General features: G+C 36.5%; 1 protein-coding gene across 2 annotated transcripts in view; it reads right to left on the minus strand.

The window, feature by feature from the left end:
• The window catches only part of PRKG1 (protein kinase cGMP-dependent 1), a 1,337,040-nt gene that overhangs the window by 365,851 nt on the left and 949,517 nt on the right, over positions 1-21,672 (minus strand). For both annotated transcript variants that reach the window (XM_005565848.4, XM_005565847.4), the window contains exon 5: positions 13,616-13,679. In XM_005565848.4, the coding sequence (XP_005565905.1) occupies positions 13,616-13,679 (64 nt within the window). The remainder of the gene's footprint in view (positions 1-13,615; positions 13,680-21,672) is intronic.

The following is a 21,672-nucleotide window of genomic DNA, read 5'->3' on the forward strand; positions in this document are numbered from 1 at the left end:
AGCTTAGGGGAGTTAAGTAACTTGCTCAAGGTCACATAGCTAAGGAATTATTGAACCACAATTAAAGGGTGCTACCAATATTCAAACCCAGGCATTGTAATTATATGGAGATATAAAGATAGATAGATAAACACACACATATATACATATATATATCCATATATGTAGGATCACTATCTCTATTCTGAAGACATGAAACTAAGCAGAAAGAGAGAAGACACGAACACTATAAGATTGTTAATTAAGAGATTCCCATAGACAAGCACTAAACTGTAACTGGGAAATCGGCAAGATGGCTACCAGAGGCCTTCACACCCTTGTGGAATGAACAGTAATTGACAACAGTTCAGGTCTCTGCCCGGGCCCTTATATTGGAAAATCAACATCTTCTACAAAAGTTTCTCTCTTCCTTAAAATATGTTTCTAAAGGTTTGGCCTTTGTTATATCTCCCTAGGATGGATAGGGAAAGGAGAAGGATGATAGAAGTAAAATGAACCTTATTCCTTTCCCATGATCTTTCTGTCCTTAGCTTCCCACACCTTCTTTGTTTTCTGCCTTGATTGTGTATCCTTGAGAATCTCCTACCAGCAACCTCTACTCTACATGCTCTCATGATGAGTTCTTGTATTTCAGAAAGCATGCTCCCTGTCCTTGACACATTTTTAATCTAGTTGTGGTAATAAAGCATCCAAATGCAAAACAGAACAATTCTGTTTCATTCATTGGGCCACTCAGGTAGCACATATTTATTGTAAGCCTACTCAGACTACTGATTCAACAAATATTTATTGTTTATTTAATAAGTACCAGGCATAATTCTTCCACAAATCCACACTGTGCTGGAACCTTGGGATATATGTTAAGAGATACCCTGTGCTTAGGTACTTGCAGAAAACTGGGAGACAGAGAAGTTACAGGCAATATAGGATCAAGTATGCAGCTTTGTAGTACAAATTGTATGAAAGGATTAAGAAAACAACAAACAAGATAGAGTAGAATTAGTCAGGGTAAGCCGCTTTAAAAAAAAAAAAAAAAGGTGGGGGGGTGTTCAATTTGACCTTAAAGAACATTTTTGGAAGAGGAAAGAGGATTCAGGGAGAGAGAACTACTCTCATGCCTAGCAATTATTAACATCTGTAATGTAAACTGATTTGCACAAAGTCAAAGCAAAAAACAGACAAACAAACAAACAAACAAACAAAAAAAATCCACAAATCTGCAGAATGGTATTGCAGTGGAGGTCTATTTACAAGACAAATCATGTTACCTTTATTAAGATAATAATTTTTAGGTGTAAGTAATAAAAAAGAATGGTAGCTCTTCCCAGAGAGCTAAGAGGAGCTCACTTACACAATCTCATAATAACCAAGGGAACACGTAGAACACGAGGCAAACAGAACATCCTTTCTCACAACTAGCCATCTCCCGAAAGCCTTGGTTGGTCACAGTTTGCTCCTCATTAACACTGACTGACTTGACGAATGCTCATTACTAAAATATTGCCTGCCCTGGTTCAGAGCCTTATCTACCAGGAAACAGACTTATACCCACTGGCCTAAGGAACTGCATGATTCGTTTTCCGCAGGGAAGCAGTAGGTTGCCCTTGCTATGGATTCAGAAAAGTACTCTGTAGCCAAAAGTCTTGGGGAGGCTTGGAACTGCATACCCACATTATCCCCTACACCAAGTTGTTTGGTAACTCTCCCTAGCACAATCGAGCTTTGTATTCTGTGGCTAAAACTGAAAGCCCAACTGGTTTTCTTATCTTTAGCCTCTTACTTGTAAGCACAAGTGGGCTTCTATTCTTCATTGATTTATGTCTTAGAGTCCAACTGTGTACAAGCCCGTAAGCTAGGTTTTTTGGCAGCTACAAATATGTCTCGGATTAAGAAAAAAAATATAGTTGAAAATCTTGGGTCACTTTTAGTCAGGGCAATTTATTTAATTCAGACCAGTGTTCATCACTTGTCCCTGTAAAAGGAATTTGGAGCTCATCATGATCTGCTCAGATGCTATCAAATGGCATTTTGTAAGCAGATCTCACACACATGCTGAAGGCAGGCCACTAATTGACAGTTTCACACAAATCCACTATTTGTTTACAAACCCTATAAATGACAGCAAATCACACAAATACCAAGCAGGTTTGTGTATTCTTACAGAGTAACCATTTCGAACACTTTCCATGAATGTTTTCTAGAAAGCTGATTTATTGCAGATTGGTTTCCTATTTGCAGAGCACATACATTTTAATGAATTACAAGCAGCATGGAGCAAAGCATGCATATTCTGGCAATAAAATGGCTAGAAACGCTATGTTTCGGGTCTTGTAGAAAGCATAAAATGGATCCCTGTCACAACAAATTTAAAATGCTGACTGAGAAAAAGCTAATTACTCTCAGAAAAAAAAAAAAAAAAGTCAATATTTTCAGAAGGAAGTACAACCTATTTATAAGAAAGAGTCAGGGGTGGGATAATTTTTTTTCATTAATTCCACAAATTTTCAAGATACAATGCAGTATAGTACTGAAAGGTACTGATTCCAGGGTCAGATTGCATAGGGTAAAATACCTCCCCATTTAATTCACTGTATTATCTGAGGCTTAGTCTTCCCACCTGACATTGGGACTAGGAATAATAATAATAGCATTATTATTATTACTCAGATGGGATTTGACCAGTGGCCTTAGCCTGGCACAGAGCTTGCATCAATAAGTGGAAGGTATTACTGTTGTTTTAATCAACTGCATATAGGAACCCAGTTAAAGGAAATACGAATATAGTTTTGCTTTTAAGGAATTTATATCTCAAGTTATGTTCACATAACTAGACACCAATTTAAAGCAATGAACAAGCATTTGTTTTTTTCTATGAAACAATGGCTAAATTGACTTAGAAAATATGGGAGAGGGACGTCTCTATAGGGAAATAAATAAAAATAACTCAGATTAGAACTAGAAATATCTTTGTTGAGAATGAAATATGGAATCTCAGACAGATGCAAAAAGTTAATATTGTTCAATCACTAAATCAATGTGTACGTATCTACAACATCCCTACCAAATCTCTTTTACATGGCTACTTTTAAAACATGTATTATTTTTGTTAATACTTAAAATTTTATACTATACTTTGCCATCATGATATTTGCATGGCTGTCAAGTCAAATGAGACCGTAAAGTACACATTCTTCTTATAAGCCCAAAACTCTCCTTCATTGAAATTATCGCAACTGAAATCAAAGTCCATATGTACTTTTTAATAACAGCTTTAGTGAGATATTATAAAGTTTACCCATATAAAGAGTAAATTCAATGGTTTCGGTATATTCAGAGTTGCACCATCTAATTTTAGAATGTTTCTATCATCCTAAAAAGAAATCCACACTCTTTTCTTTTCTTTTCTTTTTTTTTTTTTTTTTTTTTTTTTTTTTTTGAGACAGTCTTGCTCTGTAGCCCAGGCTGGAGTGCAGCGGCGCGATCTTGGCTCACAGCAACCTCTGTCTTCCAGGTTCAAGCAATTCTCTTCCCTCAGCCTCCCGAGTAGATAGGACTACAGGCGTGTGCCACCACACTTGGCTATTTTTTTGTATTTGTATTTGTATTTGTATTATTTTTTGAGACGGAGTCTCGCTCAGTGCCAAGGCTGGAGTGCAGTGGCGCCATCTCCACGGCAAGCTCCGCCTGCTGGGTTCACGCCATTCTCCTGCCTCAGCCTCCCAAGTAGCTAGGACTACAGGCACCAGCCACTACGCTCGGCTAATTTTTGGCATTTTTAGCAGAGACAGGGTTTCACTGTGTTAACCAGGATGGTCTCGATCTCCTGACCTCGTGATCTGCCTGCCTCGGCCTCCCAAAGTGCTGGGATTAAGGCGTGAGTCACCGCGCCCGACTTTTTCGTATTTTTAGTAGAGATGGGGTTTTACCATGTTGGCCAGGCTTCTCTCGAACTCCTGACTTCAGGTGATCTGCCTGCCTCAGCCTCCCGAAGTGCTGCGATTACAGGCGTGAGCCACGACGCCCAGCCTACACTCTTAATAGTCACTCACCTTCTCCACTGTCCTCCTTCAGCTCTAGCAACTACTAATCTACTTTATATAGAGATTTGTCAGTTTTATATACTTCATATAAATGAAATCACACAGTATGTGGCATTTTACTTTTATTTTTGTTTAACAAAATGCTGTCAAAGTTATCCATGTTGTAGCATGTATCAAGTCCTTCACCCATTTTAAAGTCAAGTAATATTTTAATGTTGAATATACCACGTTTTATTTACCCGTCCATCAGCTGATGACCATTTGGGTTGTTTGTATTTTTTGAATATCATGAATAATAATGCTATCAACCTTTGTGTAGAAGTTTTTATATAGACATGTGTTTCCAATTCTCTTGGGTATACACCTAGGAGTAGAATTGCTAGGACACACAGTTACAAGAAAGGGATCCTGATCCAGACCCCCAAGAGAGGGTTCTTGCATATTAGGCAAGAAAGAGTTCAGGGTGAGTCCACAGAGTAAAGTGAAAGCAAGTTTATTAAGAAAGTAAAGGGCTAAAGAATGGCTACTCCATAGACAGAGCAGCCCATATTGATGGTTATTTATTTCCTGATTATATGCTAAGCAAGGGGTGGATTATTCATGCCTTCCCTTTTAGACCATTTAGGGTAACTTCCTGATGCTATCATGGCATTTGTAAACTATCATGGTGCTGGTGGGAGTATAGCAGTGAGGACAACCAGAGGTCACTCTTGTCGCCATATTGGTGTTGGTGGGTTTTAGCTGGGTTCTTTACTGAAACCTGTTTTATTAGCAAGGTCTTTATGATCTGTATCTTGTGCTGACTTCCTATCTTATTCTGTGACTTAGAGTGCCTTAACTGTCTGGGAATGCAGCCTAGTAGGTTTTAGTCTCATTTTACCCAGCTTCTACTCAAGATGGGGTTGCTCTGGTTCACACACCTCTGATAACACAGTAACTCCATGTTTAACATTTTGAGAAGTTGCAAAACTATTTTCCAAAGAAGGCACACCATTTTCCAATCTCACCAGCTATGTGTAAAGGTTCAAATTTCTCTACATCCTTGACAATATTTGTTATTGTCTATTTTTTTTATTCTAGTCAATATGGTGGGTGCGAAGGAGTATGTTAACTGTGATTTTGACTTGCATTTCCCAAATGACTAATAATGTTAAGAAACTTTTTGTGTCCTAATAGTACTTTTGTATATCTTTTTTGGAGAAAGGTCTATTCAAGTGCTTTGCTCGTCTTATTAATTATTCATCTTTTTATTATTAAGCTGTAAGTGTCGTGTAAAGATTATGGATACAAGTCCCTTATAATATCTATAATTAGCAAATACTTTCTCTTATTCCCTATTTGCTTTGTAAATAAGATGTGGAGATATTAATACTGAACTGAGAGTTGTGTCTTTACTTTTTAAGCTCTCCTTTTTTTATCCTCCCCATCTTCCATACTACCAACACACACACACACACACACACACACACACACACACACACACACACACCTTCCACCTCATTCTCCTTCAAAAGCAGTAATTTGCTCCCCAAAAGGGAAGACACAGGTGAAATGAGGGAGAACAAAAGAGGCAGTTAAGTTTCCAAATTCAGAGCATGTTAGGCCAAAGCACTTGAGAAAGAACAGGAACTTTTAATCTCTTCCAGCTTGGCTTTGAATAGCAAGAGCCAAACCTGAAGGAAGGGAAGAAAAAGTTTAGTTACAAACAACAGATTTCAAAGAAAACTAATAATGTTGCCATTTACCTTATCAGTGTCTTTCCTGAAGAGTCTAGGCCTATTTATAATGATAAAAGAGAGAGCTTCACAGCACTCCAATAACTGCACCTAAGGCAGGACTTTTTCTCTGTATTACTCATAATTGGAGAGAATGCAAAGGAGTCTGGGATGATGTCAACACATCAGGACAGTAAAACTGAGGAACAGTTGCACAGCCAAAACAACTAAATTATTTATCAGCCTGCTGGACCTGGCAGCAAGTGAGAGTAAGTTAACTTCCTTTTCCCAAGAGGGTCCCTGGAATGTATAATCTGATATGTACTTCCTACTACATCATTAAACAAGGGTGAGTTGAAATATGTTTTCTCTCTTTGTCTATTTTTTGTCTTTTTAAAAAAACTTTCTTATAATGTCCCAATTAATAATTTAGTAAGTAAGAAATGTTATTTGTCCAAGACCTTGTCAGTGTCATATACATATAAATATCCAGTGAATAATAACATACATAAGTGCACCATCCAGGGACACAAATCAGAACAACTCATAAGTTAGGCTGACATGTTTCCAAGATTCAGTCATGCAAAATTGGGAATCAAAGGTAGAGAGTTCTTAAAAAGTTAGTGAGACAGAAGTCTTTTATTCCAAGAAAATCTCATCAAAAGTTTTAGAGGGAAAATTGGACATGAAATTAACTTTAATACAAGCAAAGAAGTGGTTCTGATATGCTTTGTTTCCTACCTAAAAATCAGGAGATCTAAACATAGCATCCATGCCCCACTTCTCTTCACATAGATAAAGGAACGGTACTCACATCAGGTGGTAAAAAGCGAATTTGTTGACTTAATTTGGTTCTCCAATTTGGTGTTTTCAGTAAGGTTCAGTTTTCCTCAAGGTACCTAGACTTTTACTCCCCCATTTGTGAATATGTAACCCTTCATTCAAATTGACTTTTAAGTACTTTTTGTGACATATTAGGTTAATCTTTTCTGCTTTTCTCTATGAAAAAAAAAATTTATTTACCACTTTCTTTAAAGATGTCACCATAGTCCCAACATTTAGATAATTACTTTTTTTTTTTAATTTTGTCACTGACATTTCTCCATTGTGATTGAGTGGGAAATAATTGAAGGGAACTATTTCTTAGCTGGAGATTAGTTAGGGGTTCTTCAATCCATTTGAAAAATGCAATTCATGTATAGAGACATATCTTAGATATATAAGAGAAGAAAGAAAATGAGTTAGCTTGTTATAGTAGGAAAGAGGAGATTGGATCCTATTTTATAATTTCACAATGTTTTCCTTTTCCCCCAGGTACTTCCTAGACTCTCAGAATAGACTCGAATACATTCAATTAATTCAAATACATATTTTCACAGTACTATATGGGATAGTATAGAGATTAATGCAACCAGTTTATAAAGTCAGAGTTTTCTGTTCCATACTTGCACCTAAAACTTCTATTTTATAAATTAAAAATGGCTTCTCTAGCAAAATAAATCTGAGTCCTAAAATAATCTCTAATATTTATTGTCTCAATTTGAGTCAAATATGGGATAAGTAGAGTATACTGCAGTGACAATAACAGTGAACACTTAGAGAGTCAAGTAAATTACTTGAACTTGTCTTTCAAAACACAGCCTAGGAAAACATTGAGATTACTGTGTTTGGTCTGGCTAGGTTTTTGACCAAGAAACTCTTTATATTTGTAAGTATGCACAACTTTTCAAAGGGACCAGAGAAAACTCTCGTTTGTTCTTGAAGGAGTGATTCACTATACAAAGGAAATTGTTCTAGTATGTTATATAAAGGAAAGAGGAAAAGGTTCACTAAATTACTACATGTTCTCACTTGTGACAGCTAAACATTGAGTGCACACGGACATAAAAATGAGAACAGTAGATACTGTGAGATACTAGACAGGGATAGGGCGTGGGGTTGAAAAACTACCTAATGGATACTTACGCTCACTACCTGGGTGACAAGATCCATTCCCTAGAGCTCGGCGTCATGCAATGTCCTCGTGTAACAAACCTGTTCATGTACCCCTGTATCTAAACTAGAAGTTGGGTGGGCACAGTGGCTCATAACTGTAATCCCAGCACTTTGGGAAGCCGAGGTGGGTGGGTCACCTGAGGTCAGGAGTTTAAGACCAGCCTGGCCAACATGGTGAAACCCTGTCTCTACTAAAAATACAAAAATTAGTCAGGTATAGAGGCATGCACCCATAATCCCAGCTACTCGGGAGGCTGAGGCACAAAAATTGCTTGAAACAGGGAGATGAAGGTTGCAGTGAGCTGAGATCACACCACTGCACTCCAGCCTGGGCAACAGAATGAGACTTCATCTCAAAAAAATAATAGTAATACAATAAAAGTTGAATTTTTAGAACAATAATAATAATGCCAATGAACAAAAAAAAAGAATAGAGAGATTCATTACTGTACTGTAATCTCATGGGGAGAAACTCACAAGTGGGTGGTATATTTCTGATAGAAATTTCAGAAGGGGATAGGTGGGGGCTGGGGAGGGCAATGGCAGAAATCACTCCTAAAGCCTTTATTTTTTATTTTTATTTCTTCATTTTCAGAACAGGATTCCCCAGATGTTGTACTCTTGCCTTCTTGTCACACTGATCTAACCATATCACTTTCAATATCATTATATTCAATGCTCTGTCTGGTTATACTTTATTTCTCTCAGTCTCTGTCTTTCCATATCACTTTTAAATTGTTTTCTCTTCTGCTGCAAGTATTGTTTTACAATGAATATTCAGAATGAATAGTCAATAAGAAATAAGTCCACATGCAAACCATCCACCCTCACCTGGGTTATTTTGCAGCAGCCCTCTAACTGGCCTTTCCCTCGATAATCCACTCTTCTCACAATAGTCAGAGAGATGTTATTAAAACTTAACTCAGCTTATGTCACTTTACTACTTACAACCCTAAAAATCTCCCCATTATATTTAGAATAAAAACCAGACTCCTTATCATGACTGGCAGAACTCTCTGCAACTTGGTCCTGCTTAATTTTCTGTAGCCTCCTCTCAACGCACTGCTACCACCCACAAATATTCCTTCTGTTGCTTAAGAACAGGAAACTAATTTCTACTTTAAAATGGTGTGTCTGCTCTTCCTTCCACCAGATGCACATGGCTCCCTGTACGTTCATTTAGATCTTGGTTTAAATATCACCTCCTCAGAGAGTTCTTCCCTTAGTAACTACAGAAGTAGCCTTCTCACTTGATGTTATTTTCCTTCCTTCTTTTTCATAGTATCCTTCATTGAAACACATGCTATGAGAGCAGAGCCCTGAATCTCCAGGGCCTGAAACAATTCCTGACACATGGTAGGTGCTCCATAAATATTTGTCAAACAAACGAAGCTGTAAACTTCTTCGTTGAAGGCTTTAATGGTACTGCTTTCCTTTCAAAATAATCTGGGGTTCTTTCATCTTCTTGTGGCTATTTGAGAAAGACAGCTCAATTATTATGCAAGCACATTTCCCTTTAATGTTATGTGACTTCGATATTGCTTTCGCTCTTCCAAATTTGCTTCACTTTATCTGATACATAATTTAGTTTCTCATTGTGCCTGTTTATTCAATTTGAGTTAAACACTATGTTTGTACTGGGTACTGTATTTACATGTCTACTTTGCATTTGGTGTGTTTACTTCATTTTTACCTCCTGAAAACAAATATATGAGTACTTAATCATCTGTTTCCATTTTAATTCAGCATTGGTAGGGACTGTACTACGGCTCACACAATCCAAACACAAATTAAGGCATCTTCTGATTAGAAAATCTGACATAAAATACTAAAATATTTCTTTGGTCCGAATTATTTATAGAGCTATGGCTTTTGTAACACAAAATAGCAAATACTTTCACAGCTGTGGAAAAGAAAGACAATGATTACAGAATTTCATGGAGTCTTTGTTTTGTTGTTTGTTTGTTTGTTTGTTTTGTTTTTTGTTTTTTTTTTTTTAGGAGGTTGATTGGGGCTGATAAATTTGTGCTTTAGTTTGATTTAAAAACAACAATACGCAGTGTCACCAGAGAGTTCTTCCGTGTATTCAATAAAAAAAGCAAAAGGCAAAAGACCAACCTGGAAAAGTAGTTTTATATTTACAAAGGTTACAGGTCAGCACCTTCAGAGAGAAATATAGCCAGTGCTGTTTCTCATAAATTTTTTATACTTGAACATGGGAGTCAAATGTGACAATGTTCTGCTTCACTTTGTGTTCACATAGATGAAGGAGACCAGTAAGTCATAGCAAAGCTGACTGCAAAAAGCCAACAGCTAAGAATCTCTATAAGGATCACAGAATTATTGGTATAGTCAGTACATAGAGACAAGAGCATTTTCACTATCTTTCCAATGTATTCCTTCTTATAGCTTTATTCCAGAAATTCTTTAACCTCATCAGACTAAAAGTCACTGATCCTACCACTTCTCACTGGCCATTGCCCATCTGGTGCTTCTCTCCTCCTTGCCCTGTTTAAATTCCAAGGTCAATCATTACAATCACTCTCCATATGCACATTCAACTCCCCATTTTCTCTATCAACCACCCATCTTCTCTTGACAAAATAACAATCCTGGTTAAATCCAATTCTATACCTACCTGGAAAATGAATCCAGGTAAATGAATGAGGCTAAAAAACGGACACATAATCAAATGTTCTAGTGTCCAAGAGGGCTTAATATTCCCCTCTGACTAATCTTTTGATGAAACTTTAGACAGTCAGCTTCCTGAATCAAGACTACTGATTTCCCTTCACTTACAGCACTTACTTTTAAAGAACTTTCAACTGAAAATTCTTAATCTGCCTCTTTGTGATGAAAATCTTCTCCCAGCTGATTTCACACCCCAGGAATATCTTTCTCAAGGACCTTGGAGCCATCCTTTAGAAATGTAATCTTAGAAGGAAGGAGACAAGTCTTTTTCTTTCAGTCTCTCCGGAGGATGGGATCCTAACTTTCGTAAGGAACAAATAGCAAACACAGATGGCCTAATGACGATGGACAACTGCCTCCCTCCTAGAGTACCCCCGCTGGAGTTACCTAAGTGACTTTTCCACTAGCTTACCCCAGTGCTTAAAAGCTCTCCTACCTTTTGTTCCATGGAGTTAAATATCCTTCCCCTATTGCAATAGTCTTGAATAAATGCTTTGTTGTCTGTTTAACTTAGACTTGGGATTGCTAACATCAAGCAGGGCCTTAATGATGCCTAGCAATCATATACTTTCCCTAGTCCATTCACTTTTCCATTTTTCTCCTACTTTCTTCCTCAAACCATTTGTACCTCTACCCCATCCCCAGTCTCATTTGATCACCTTGCTTTCTGTATCACTGTGAAAATAGAATATATCATAACAGACTTTCCACAGCTCCAGTCACTACATCAATCCACCCACCTGCATGTGTATCCAGATAGTCTACCTTCCCTGCTTCTAGAGGCACTATAGCGCCTATTCTCTTGTGCTTACTCAAGAGGCTATATGTGCAAGCCTCTCTGTCTCCTGCTTCAATAATGTTTTCTGTTCTTCTTTCAACCTGACTTTCCCTTTCCTATCTGCTGACCCCATTTCTCTCCTTATCTTTTTCCCTAAATTAAAATCCAAGCTTTGCTGACTCTTCTCTAAGCTATTATCTTCTCTTGGATTTTAACATGCAAAATGCTTCTGATTTTCCTCCTACTTCCACAGGCTTTCCTGGTCTCTCTTCATTCCTCATTCTCTTAAGGTAGAAATGGGAAGAATCAGTCAAGGCTTTATGCCTTCCTCTTCATTCATTCATTCATTCTTTTATCCCTATAGGTCTCCCTTCCCTTTTCTGATACAGACCACTGTTCACATGTATCCAATTTTCAATATTTTTTCAGGACTCCCAGCAAAATGTATTTTTGTGCTCATATATTTTAATATATGTAAATGATGTTTCAATAACTATCTCTTTTATTTGGTTTTAAGCTTTTCTCTCAGCATGATGTTTTTAAGATCCATTCATGGTTTTATAATAATTGTTGGCTGCTTCCTCCTTCAGGGTTCTGCCTTGTGTTCATCTGCATTTGGTCCCACGGAATGATATTCAGATAGCCAACAGTTCCCTCCACACAAACAATGCTACAACAAACCATCTACCTACCAAAGATCTCTAAGCTTCTGATTGTACCCCAGTCTCTCTCCCTGAGCTTCTTATCTCTCCACCTCAGTGTACTGTGCTTCCAGTCTTCTTCAAGTCACTTCATAACAACTCCATCCTTCTAATTATTTACAACAGAAACCTCAGGGTTTCCCCTTGATTCCTCTCTTTCTCTCATTTCACTAGTGTACTGCAATGGTAAAGCTTTTCAGTTTTACCTTCAACATATAGTCACAATCGGCTGGGTGCGATGACTCACACCTGTAATCCCAGCACTTTGGGAGGCCGAGGCAGGCAGATCACGAGGTCAGGAGTTTGAGACCAGCCTGGCCAACATAGTGAAACCCCATCTCTACTAAAAATACAAAAAATTAGCTGGGCATGGTGGCGGGCACCTGTAATCCCAGCTACTCAGGAGGCCGAGTCAGGAGAATGGCTTGAACCCAGGAGGCGGAGGTTGCAGTGAGCTGAGATCACGTCATTGCACTCCAGCCTGGGTGACAGAGCAAGACACTGTCTCAAAAAAATATATATACATATATATATATTTATATTTATATATTTATATATATTCTTATATATATAGTCACAATCTGAGGATTTTTCAATCTCCTTTTCCCACAGTGAACAAAGTCACCACTATTGCTCCCTGGATTATTGTAGCAGCCTCTTTATTTTTTTTTCCAACACAGCAGCCACAACAATTTTGTTAAAAATCTAAGTCAAATAATTTCATTGCTCTGCTTAGAGCCATCCAGTGACTTCTATCTCACACTAAGTAAAAATTAAATTAATTGCAATGTCCTAAGCAGCCCTCCATTACTTGGCTGCACCTATAGCACTCTAGACATACCTTTTTCTGACCCCATCCTCCAATTCTGTCACCTTGACCTCCCCCATACACTATTCCTGTATGACATTTTCTCCTGTTAATCTCTCTATTGTCAATTCACTCCAAAAGACTTAGACTTGAACCTTTAGAGAAAAAGTCTGAACTTTCGTACACCACCAATGTACCTCTATTTCCTCAGCAAACAGGAAAATACAGTTTTTTAATCTTTTCAACCTGAAACAAAACTTATATACCCAATACCTTTAGGACAACAACTTTAGACTACATTCCGTATAAAGCTCATCAATTTAAATGGAAAAACTTCCTCCTGCTGCTGCTGTTGTTATGAATCCCAGTCTACAAAAGGATAACCTAATGTGTATTGTTTTTCCTCTTTCTCAAAACCATAGCTTTATGGGTTCAGACAAAAACAACTGAAAGTGACATTCCACTTTCAGGCATAAAATTATGTGTATCAAATATACTTACATGGTCATAAAATAAGTGCCCAACTACTAGTTGTAAATTTGCTAATCTGAAGCTTCAGAGTGGCGATAACTACAATTTTACTTTACACTAGTTAAAATAAGAGAAATATGCCAGTTCCTATTCTTGTAAGTCAAAGTAACATGGTATTTACCACAACAAAAAGTTTGTCTCCCTCTATAATTAGGTTGATTTGCACATTCCTGCATATAAATGTCAGACATGCTAAGCTACTTTCTATATGAAGCCAAATATACAGCTCATCCCAGAGCTTAAAACATTTTTTAAAGGTCTCTGCAGTTTGTGATTCCTCATCACACAGCTGTGAAAGAAACCAGCCAAGCAGGCTGGATCCCATCTCAAAAAGTTCAAAGGTTAAAAACAATTACCTCTTCAAGGACATCAGCGAGCTTGCTGAGGATCTCTTCAGGAAGGCTCTGGAATGTTGGAACACTGAAAAACAAAACAGAATAGTGCTGAACACATGAACCGCAACTTACTTTTATAAGTAATAAAAATGACCATGAATCTAAATTCAAATACAAAACTATTTTATGACAAAGAATCTGCCAAAACAAACAAACAAACAAAACTGCATTAGCCACACAACCTGAAAAAAAAGAACAAAGTTGCAGATGAAGATCAAAGCAATCATTTAAGCATGGTTTGATGTCTAACAGGGAAAAGGCATGGAGTATGAAAAAAAAATTCGGAGTTTGGATAGACTGAGTCCAAATCACTGTTATATTTACCTGCATGACCATGGATATGTAAATCAAAAATAAAATTCTAAGTCCCCCAGTCAACTGATGGATGCCCCTCTTGGCCAAGGGCATTCCAAAGTAAACCTGAAAAACTACTTCAGTCCATGAGGGGAAGGAAGGGATTGGACATGCCTCATTATACTCTCCTCCCTTTGGAATTCAGTCACAACTTACCAGAATTAACATTAAAATAGAAATCGAAATCTTAAGGCTCATTGTAAGTCTTAAAATATAAATCTTAAGACTGACAAAACAGATTCTTTGTAGAAATAAGATACCAAATTCCAACCTGACTCTAGTATAGAATCACATGACACATAGCATACCCTGAAAAAAATTGAAGTATTTTACCCCAAAATATATTCCTTTGACATATTTTGAAAAATATTTCTCTCCTGTAGAACTATCTCTTGTGGGGAAAATCTACGTTCTATACAGAATCCCCTTTGCTTTCCAGGTCTTTTCCCTAATCTAGGAGAGAATTAATTAAGAGTCTGGCATCTTTTTATGTCTGATAAGAGTTCTGAAGCCTGCTACCTGGAGGCTTCATCTGCATAATAAGAACCTTCATCTCCACAACCCCTTATCTTAATCCAGAAACTCCTTTTATTGATTCTGGGTCATCAGCTAATAACTTAACTCTTACGACCAATTGTCAATCAGAAAATCTTCTAATCCACCTATGACCTAGAAGCTCCCACTTTGAGTTTCCCACCTTTCTAGACCAAACCAATGTATACCTTATAGGTACTGATGGATGTCTGCCTGTAACTTCTGTCCCCCTAAAATGTATAAAATCAAACTGTAAAACAACCACCCTGGGCATATGTTCTCAGGACTTCGTGGGGCTGTGTCATGGGTCGTGGTTCTCACATTTGGCTCAGAATAGATCTCTACAAATAGTTTTCAGAGTCTGACTCTCTTTGTAGATAGGTGCCTCAACTTATAATGAGGAGAAAGCCACTCTCTCCTCTGTTAGTCTGCTGTCACCAGGTTCCTTTAAGCTCTAATTCCCTTTCCAGGTTTCCCTCCATACACACACCTTTCTCCAGGTCAACTCCTAACCATTATTCAAGACATAGGTTGATTGATGATGCATTCAGATATGCAAGCATTCACTTAACAACATTGGAAAGCTTCCCACTCTCCTCAACCCCTCTCCAGCTAGGTCAAGTTCTCCTATCATGATCTCTTTAATCTCGTACTACAAGTGTAATTAGATAATTAATTGGATATTTGTTATTGCATGTCTTCTCTGCTAGAATTAAAAATTCACAAAAATAAAAACTATATCTGTCTTTTTCAACCCCCTGTATTTTCAGCGATTTGTAAATAACAAACAACATATTTTGAATGTAGTTACGAAAGCATGAATTTGTGAGTGCTTCATAGGACAGTGACTAGACCTGAAAAGGTCTACCCATGAAATATATTCGTTTAGTTTGCTCCAATACATCAAAATACAATGTTAGCTCCATTCTTTTCACTGTGTTCTCTTATGTCTCCCCATTAAACAGTAAATAAAAATACCAAATGATGTCAAATGTACAAACCAATACAACTTATTTTATGCGAAATTATAATAACTTTAAATTTAGAAAACAAAAGCTTATCAACATATCATTCCTGAAACTTCACCGGAAAATCTAACTGGGATGTGGAACTATAGTCTTAATTAATCAGAACTTAATGTCTGACTGGAGAAAAGGCTATAACTGAGCGCATATACATTTGTATGCCTGACATTTGACTTATAGCACAATTTTGGCTTGATTACAATGATACAATAAAAAAATAATAATATGCTCTTTTGGTAAAAGCATGGAAGTTTTGTTGTTAATTTGTCACCTTGATTTCCATTACTTAGGGTAAAGCTCATTGATGAAATCCCAAGGTTTTATGCAGAGGTGTAACAATTCACCCAGAACCATCTGTTGTACCAGATTTACTGCTACGGTCTGAGCCACGTGGGGTTTAATTTCCAGAAGGCAGCCAATTTCAGCAGCTGGATGGACCATATCACAGAGAGACAGAAGGAGATAGAGGAAGCTGTTTCCATGAGTTATGTAGGTTGAAAAATTTAGTCCTGCCTTATTCTTTTAATGAGCTGTATTTCAGTTTCTTGTGAGATGAATAATTAGAGTGCTTCTATCCCATTAGGTATTTGTGGAAAATACAAACTAGAATTGAGTTTTTCTCATTTTATTATAATTGGCTTCCTTCTTTAGACCAGCCTATTCCTATTATACTATGCCTCTTATTTTGCTTTAGGCTCTGGCTATCCCTAGCCATACTACAGTATTTTCATTTCCATGAGAGTTCTTATGCAAGAGAAGAAATTTACTTGACTATATAATGCATTAAGTGAAAACAAAAGCATCAGGTTTTAGGAGGGCATTTTAAATATATAAATCTTTCACAATTTTAATGCCTTTTTAAAATGCCTCAAAACATTGAGCAGCATTTATTGCTAATAAAAATTAAGGATGATTTTTAAGAAGAAACACTCTAAAATATTACCAGTAACAACTGAAGCACTTCTGGACTTCACAAAAAGAAAACTATTTAACAGGAAAAATAAATGCCTTCACTTTCATAAATTACTGTGAACACACTTTTCTAGCCATCTTTACACATCTAAGATTTATATTCTGCAAACACTAGATAAATTCTGTCACGTAATTGATTTGCTTTCTAAGAATGATTGGTCTACTAGTAGCTTACACATTAGGAACAAAACAATTGAGAATGTTTATAGTTTGAATTTCTACCCATGAAATATATTAGTTCAGTTTGCTCCAATACATCAAAATACATCAATTTAGACTCCACAAATTATATATAAGATAATTCAAAATAAAGTTGTCTATACTTTAGAAAACTGAAGGCAGAATAATTGCAAGGACAAACTTCCAGATAAAATGTTTAAACATTAGAGAAGAATATTTTCAGTTATATATAAAAAAATATTGTAACAATTTACATGCTAATTATCAGTAATTCTTACAGATGCATTACCTATTGCTTTGGTTCCCTAAGGACTTGCAATAGGCCCGACGTTACAGAATGCACTAGAATGTAATATAACAGAGATGATTTAATGTGCGGTGCTTTTCCATTGGTTTTTCTAATTGGACGTAGCAAGGACTTAGAATTTGTAATGACAATAATAGAAGATGAGATTTGAGTAGTTTCTCTTTGCCAGGCAGTGAGCTAAGGGTTTTATAGATAATATAAATTTCATTTTTACAACAACCTTATCAAATAGCCATTCTTATTGTCATCTATTTTATAGATAAGACAACTGAGACCTTGAAAGTCTGCCTGAGGTCATTCCACTCAGCACTGGTGAAGAAAGGATGAAACATCCCCTCTAACTGATGGTGGAGCTGATTGCTTACTCACTGAGCTACATACTTTTCAATGAATGTACTAAAAAAATGCCTTTCAAAACAACACTGTATTCTTTTAGATAGTGATATGGAAATAAATAAATAATATTAGTAACATCTGATTTAGTGACTTCATTTATTTCCAAACATTTTATTATAAACAATGTCAAATAAATTGAAAGTCTGGAATAATAAAGATCACCTCTATCACCAACACACAGAATCACAATGTTAACAGGTATCATTTTTGATTTATCTACTCTCAATCCATATATTCTTCTATGTATGTGCATAGATTAATGGATATATAGATATTTTTGGATGACACATTTGAGAGTAAGTTGCCAATATGAAACAATTTGAATACTTCAGCATACATATCCACAAAAAAAAAAATTCTCCTAAGGAAATAACCTTAATCCCATGATCACAAAATTAACTATAAGTAACTATAATTAACTATAAGTCTATAATATCATCTAGTATTTATCTCACATTCAGATATTACCTATCATCCAAAAGTGTCTTCATCAATTTTTTGTTGTTGTTTTCAAACCAAGTCCAGTCAAAATCTGAACACTGCTTTTGGCTATTATTCCTCTCTTTAGTCTCTCATTTTATGACAACCCACCCATCTTTGCCCATATGACACTGACATTTTGAAGAGATTAGGACAGTTGTATTAGTAGATGTCTCATTTTCTTAATTCACCTTAGTAATTTTATTTATGGTATCCTGTTGCATGAAAACAATAACTAAGAGGGGAAAACCTAAGTACAAATAATTTTATTAAAGCATGTCAATAAAAACAAAAACTGGGAGCACATATAGAACAACATAATTAAATGCAGCAAGAGTTCTCAAAATGTGGTCTGGGAACCCAGGGATTTCCTGTGACCCTTTTATATGGGTCTTCAAATGTCAAAACTATTTTCATAAATTGGAGTTTTCCTTTTTCACTTATTCTTTCACATGCACATGGTAGAATTCTCCAGAGATCACCTGACATAGAATGATATTATCACTTTGATGACAAATGGAATGCATGCTTGTTTGTTCTTGGGTTCCCTAAAATTTTTAAGGTAGTAGATTTATGATAGGTGTACTGTTTACATAACTTAGTATGCTATTAGTATTTCTACTGTGTTCTGACTAGTCATTACACCTGCTATAATCTCTGTAACCTTATTATCATCATCCACTAGATCATTCTTTTGAAATCCTTAATGTTTCTGTGTGCCTGAGTAGAAAAACAAGTAAATACATTTGGATTCCTTATTTTTCAATAACAGTTTTACATATTATTAAAACATTTATAAATGTTTGAAATTTTATCTTATAATTTTAGAATTGTATAGTACTTACGAAGAAGTTAATAAAAGAAAGTTTAAGGCCAGGTGTGGTGGCTCACGCCTGTAATTCCAGCACTTTGGGAGGCTGAGGCAGGCAGATCACTCGCGGCCAGGAGTTCAAGACCAGCCTGACCAACATGGAGAAACTCATTTCTACTAAAACTACAAAATTAGCCAGGCATGATGGCACAGGACTTTAATCCCAGCTATTTGGGAAGCTGAGGCAGGAGAATTGCTTGAACCCGGGAGGCAGAAGTTGCGGTGAGCCAAGATCATGCCATTGCACTTTCCAGTCTGGGCAACAACAGCAAAACTCCATCTCAATAAATAAATAAATAAATAAATATAAAAAATAAAAGTTTATATAATATTTTCTTAATTTAAAACAGATTATCTGCTTTGAAAGGGTGATTAGAAGACTTACATTCTCAAGTCCCAACAGTCAATCTTTAAGTCCAAAGACACTGGGAAAATATAAAAATGCATCAAAATATCAAAAGTACTCCATAAGTATGTGTAAGTATTATGTATCAATGAAATTTTTTAAATGTCACACCAGAGAGTTCCTGACTCATGGAAGATAGAGAATCCAAAGAAACTTGGAAACACTGTGAATAAGAAATACAAATAAGATGAAAGCTATCTTTCTCTCATTGTATAGATAATAATTTCCCTTATTATGCTATACAAAAACATTTTTGGAAAGATTATCATTCCAGTTAAGTTATGAAACCACTTTGAGACAAATCATTCAGATTTTAAAGAAAAAGAAATTGAGTTTTAAAAAATGTAGACATGATGCATTTTCTAAAAGAAAAGTGTTTTGTATAGCTTTTCAACTGAAAACTGAAAATCAGTCAAGTATCTTATGGGTTACCATATTGCATTCAGTAGAGAAGATCACACTGTATAGTTGACTTTGCTGAATGCGTGCTGGATGCAAAGTCAGTAAAAGAAATTATTGCACTGCTTCTTTCAAACGGTATGGTATCTTGTTGGAATTAAAGGCTCAGCTACAAAACAAAGACTGAGTTAAGATCTTGTCTGCACAATTGTACTTTTGCTTTACAAATGAATGAAGCTACAAACATGGCTGGATTCGCTGTTTTGCTTGTATTCTTCTAGTACCAGAACAAACGAATCATCAAAGAAATTATCACTTACACGAATATGTGGCAAGAAACACAAGTGGTAACTGTGCTATTCAGTGTTGAATAACTTTTTAAAAGATGGAGTTGAATAACTTTTTGACTCTTAAGGCTTATCCTGGAATGACTGTGTTGACATTTGTATTGATGGTGCAAAAGTGATGGTGGCTCTCAGTACAAATAAAAGCCGTCACACCAAACTATACTAGTTGTTATTTTCTTATTCACCACACACTCACCATAGAAAAGATAAATAACATGCCAGTTTTACTTTAAAGTATGAAATTCTTCCTGAAATAGTAAAAGGTATTAATTTTCTTAAATTTAAATCTTTAAATTTTGTATGCATGTTTTTGATATGGTGTGTGAGACAAAATATTGAAGTATGATAATTATCTCAAGGAAAATCATTTGAATGGTTGTTGGAGTTACAAGCTGAGTTAGCCATTTTTTTCATGGAACATCATTTTTTACTAGAAAATGATTTTTAAAAATTATGGGTTTTGGCGGACTATTTTTCAGAATGAACAAAGTTAAGCCCATCACTTAAAGGGCAATAAGAGATAGTGGTTTTTGCCTATGATAAAATTCAAACTTTCAGCTGAAAATTAAAACTTCAGACAACTTTTATCTGCCACTGTGAGCATAAAAGCTTTCTAATACTTGAAGACTTTTCCTGATAACATCGGTAGTTAAGAAATACGACATTGGCCGGGCGCGGTGGCTCAAGCCTGTAATCCCAGCACTTTGGGAGGCCGAGACGGGCGGATCACGAGGTCAGGAGTTCGAGACCATCCTGGCTAACACGGTGAAACCCCGTCTCTACTAAAAAATACAAAAAACTAGCCGGGCGAGGTGGCGGGCGCCTGTAGTCCCAGCTACTCGGGAGGCTGAGGCAGGAGAATGGCGTAAAAACCCGGGAGGCAGAGCTTGCAGTGAGCTGAGATCCAGCCACTGCACTCCAGCCTGGGCGACACAGCGAGACTCCGTCTCAAAAAAAAAAAAAAAAAAAAAAAAAAAGAAATACGACATTAAGAAATATGATTTTTTTTATATTGGAAATTTTGCATAACTCAGTGAGCCAATCATTTCCAAATGACCAAAGCATAATGTTATAAAAATCACACATGGGTAAATGATTCCTCCAAATTATAAGGTGGATCAGTGGATTTTAATGTTACAATAGAGTATGAAAAGTTTACTGCTATAGTTTCAGATTCCATATTGCAACTAACCTTTAAGAAACTGACACTTGTTGGATGTTAAGGAAGTATGAAATCACAAAAAAGAATGTCCACATTATCTTGAAAGGCTATTAGCATAAGCCTCCATTTTGCTACTACATATATCTGTGAGGTTTTATTTTCTTCATATATTTCAACCTGAACCACATAAATTCAACAGATCGAATGCAGAAGAAGATTTGTGTGTTAGTCTGTTTGGCATTGCTATAATAGAATACCTAAGGTTGGGTAATTTACAAAGAAAAGAAGTTTCTTTGGGCTAATGATTCTGCAGGCTGTAAAAGCATGGCATCAGCATCTGCTTGGCTTTCAGGGAAGGCCTCAGGAAACCTAAAATATGGTGGAAGACAATAAAGGATCAGGCACGTAGCATGGTGAGAGAGAGAGTAAGAGAGTTGTCAGGCTCTTTAAAACAACCAGTTTTCATGAGAATGAATAGAGTGAGAACTCACTCATCACCAAGGGCATGGCACTAACCCACTAATGAGGGATCCAACCCCATGATCTAGCACCTCCCACTGAGTTCCTCCTCCAACACTGGGGATT

The sequence above is a fragment of the Macaca fascicularis genome, chromosome 9, assembly GCF_037993035.2.
Source record: "Macaca fascicularis isolate 582-1 chromosome 9, T2T-MFA8v1.1".
Lineage (NCBI taxonomy): Eukaryota > Metazoa > Chordata > Mammalia > Primates > Cercopithecidae > Macaca > Macaca fascicularis.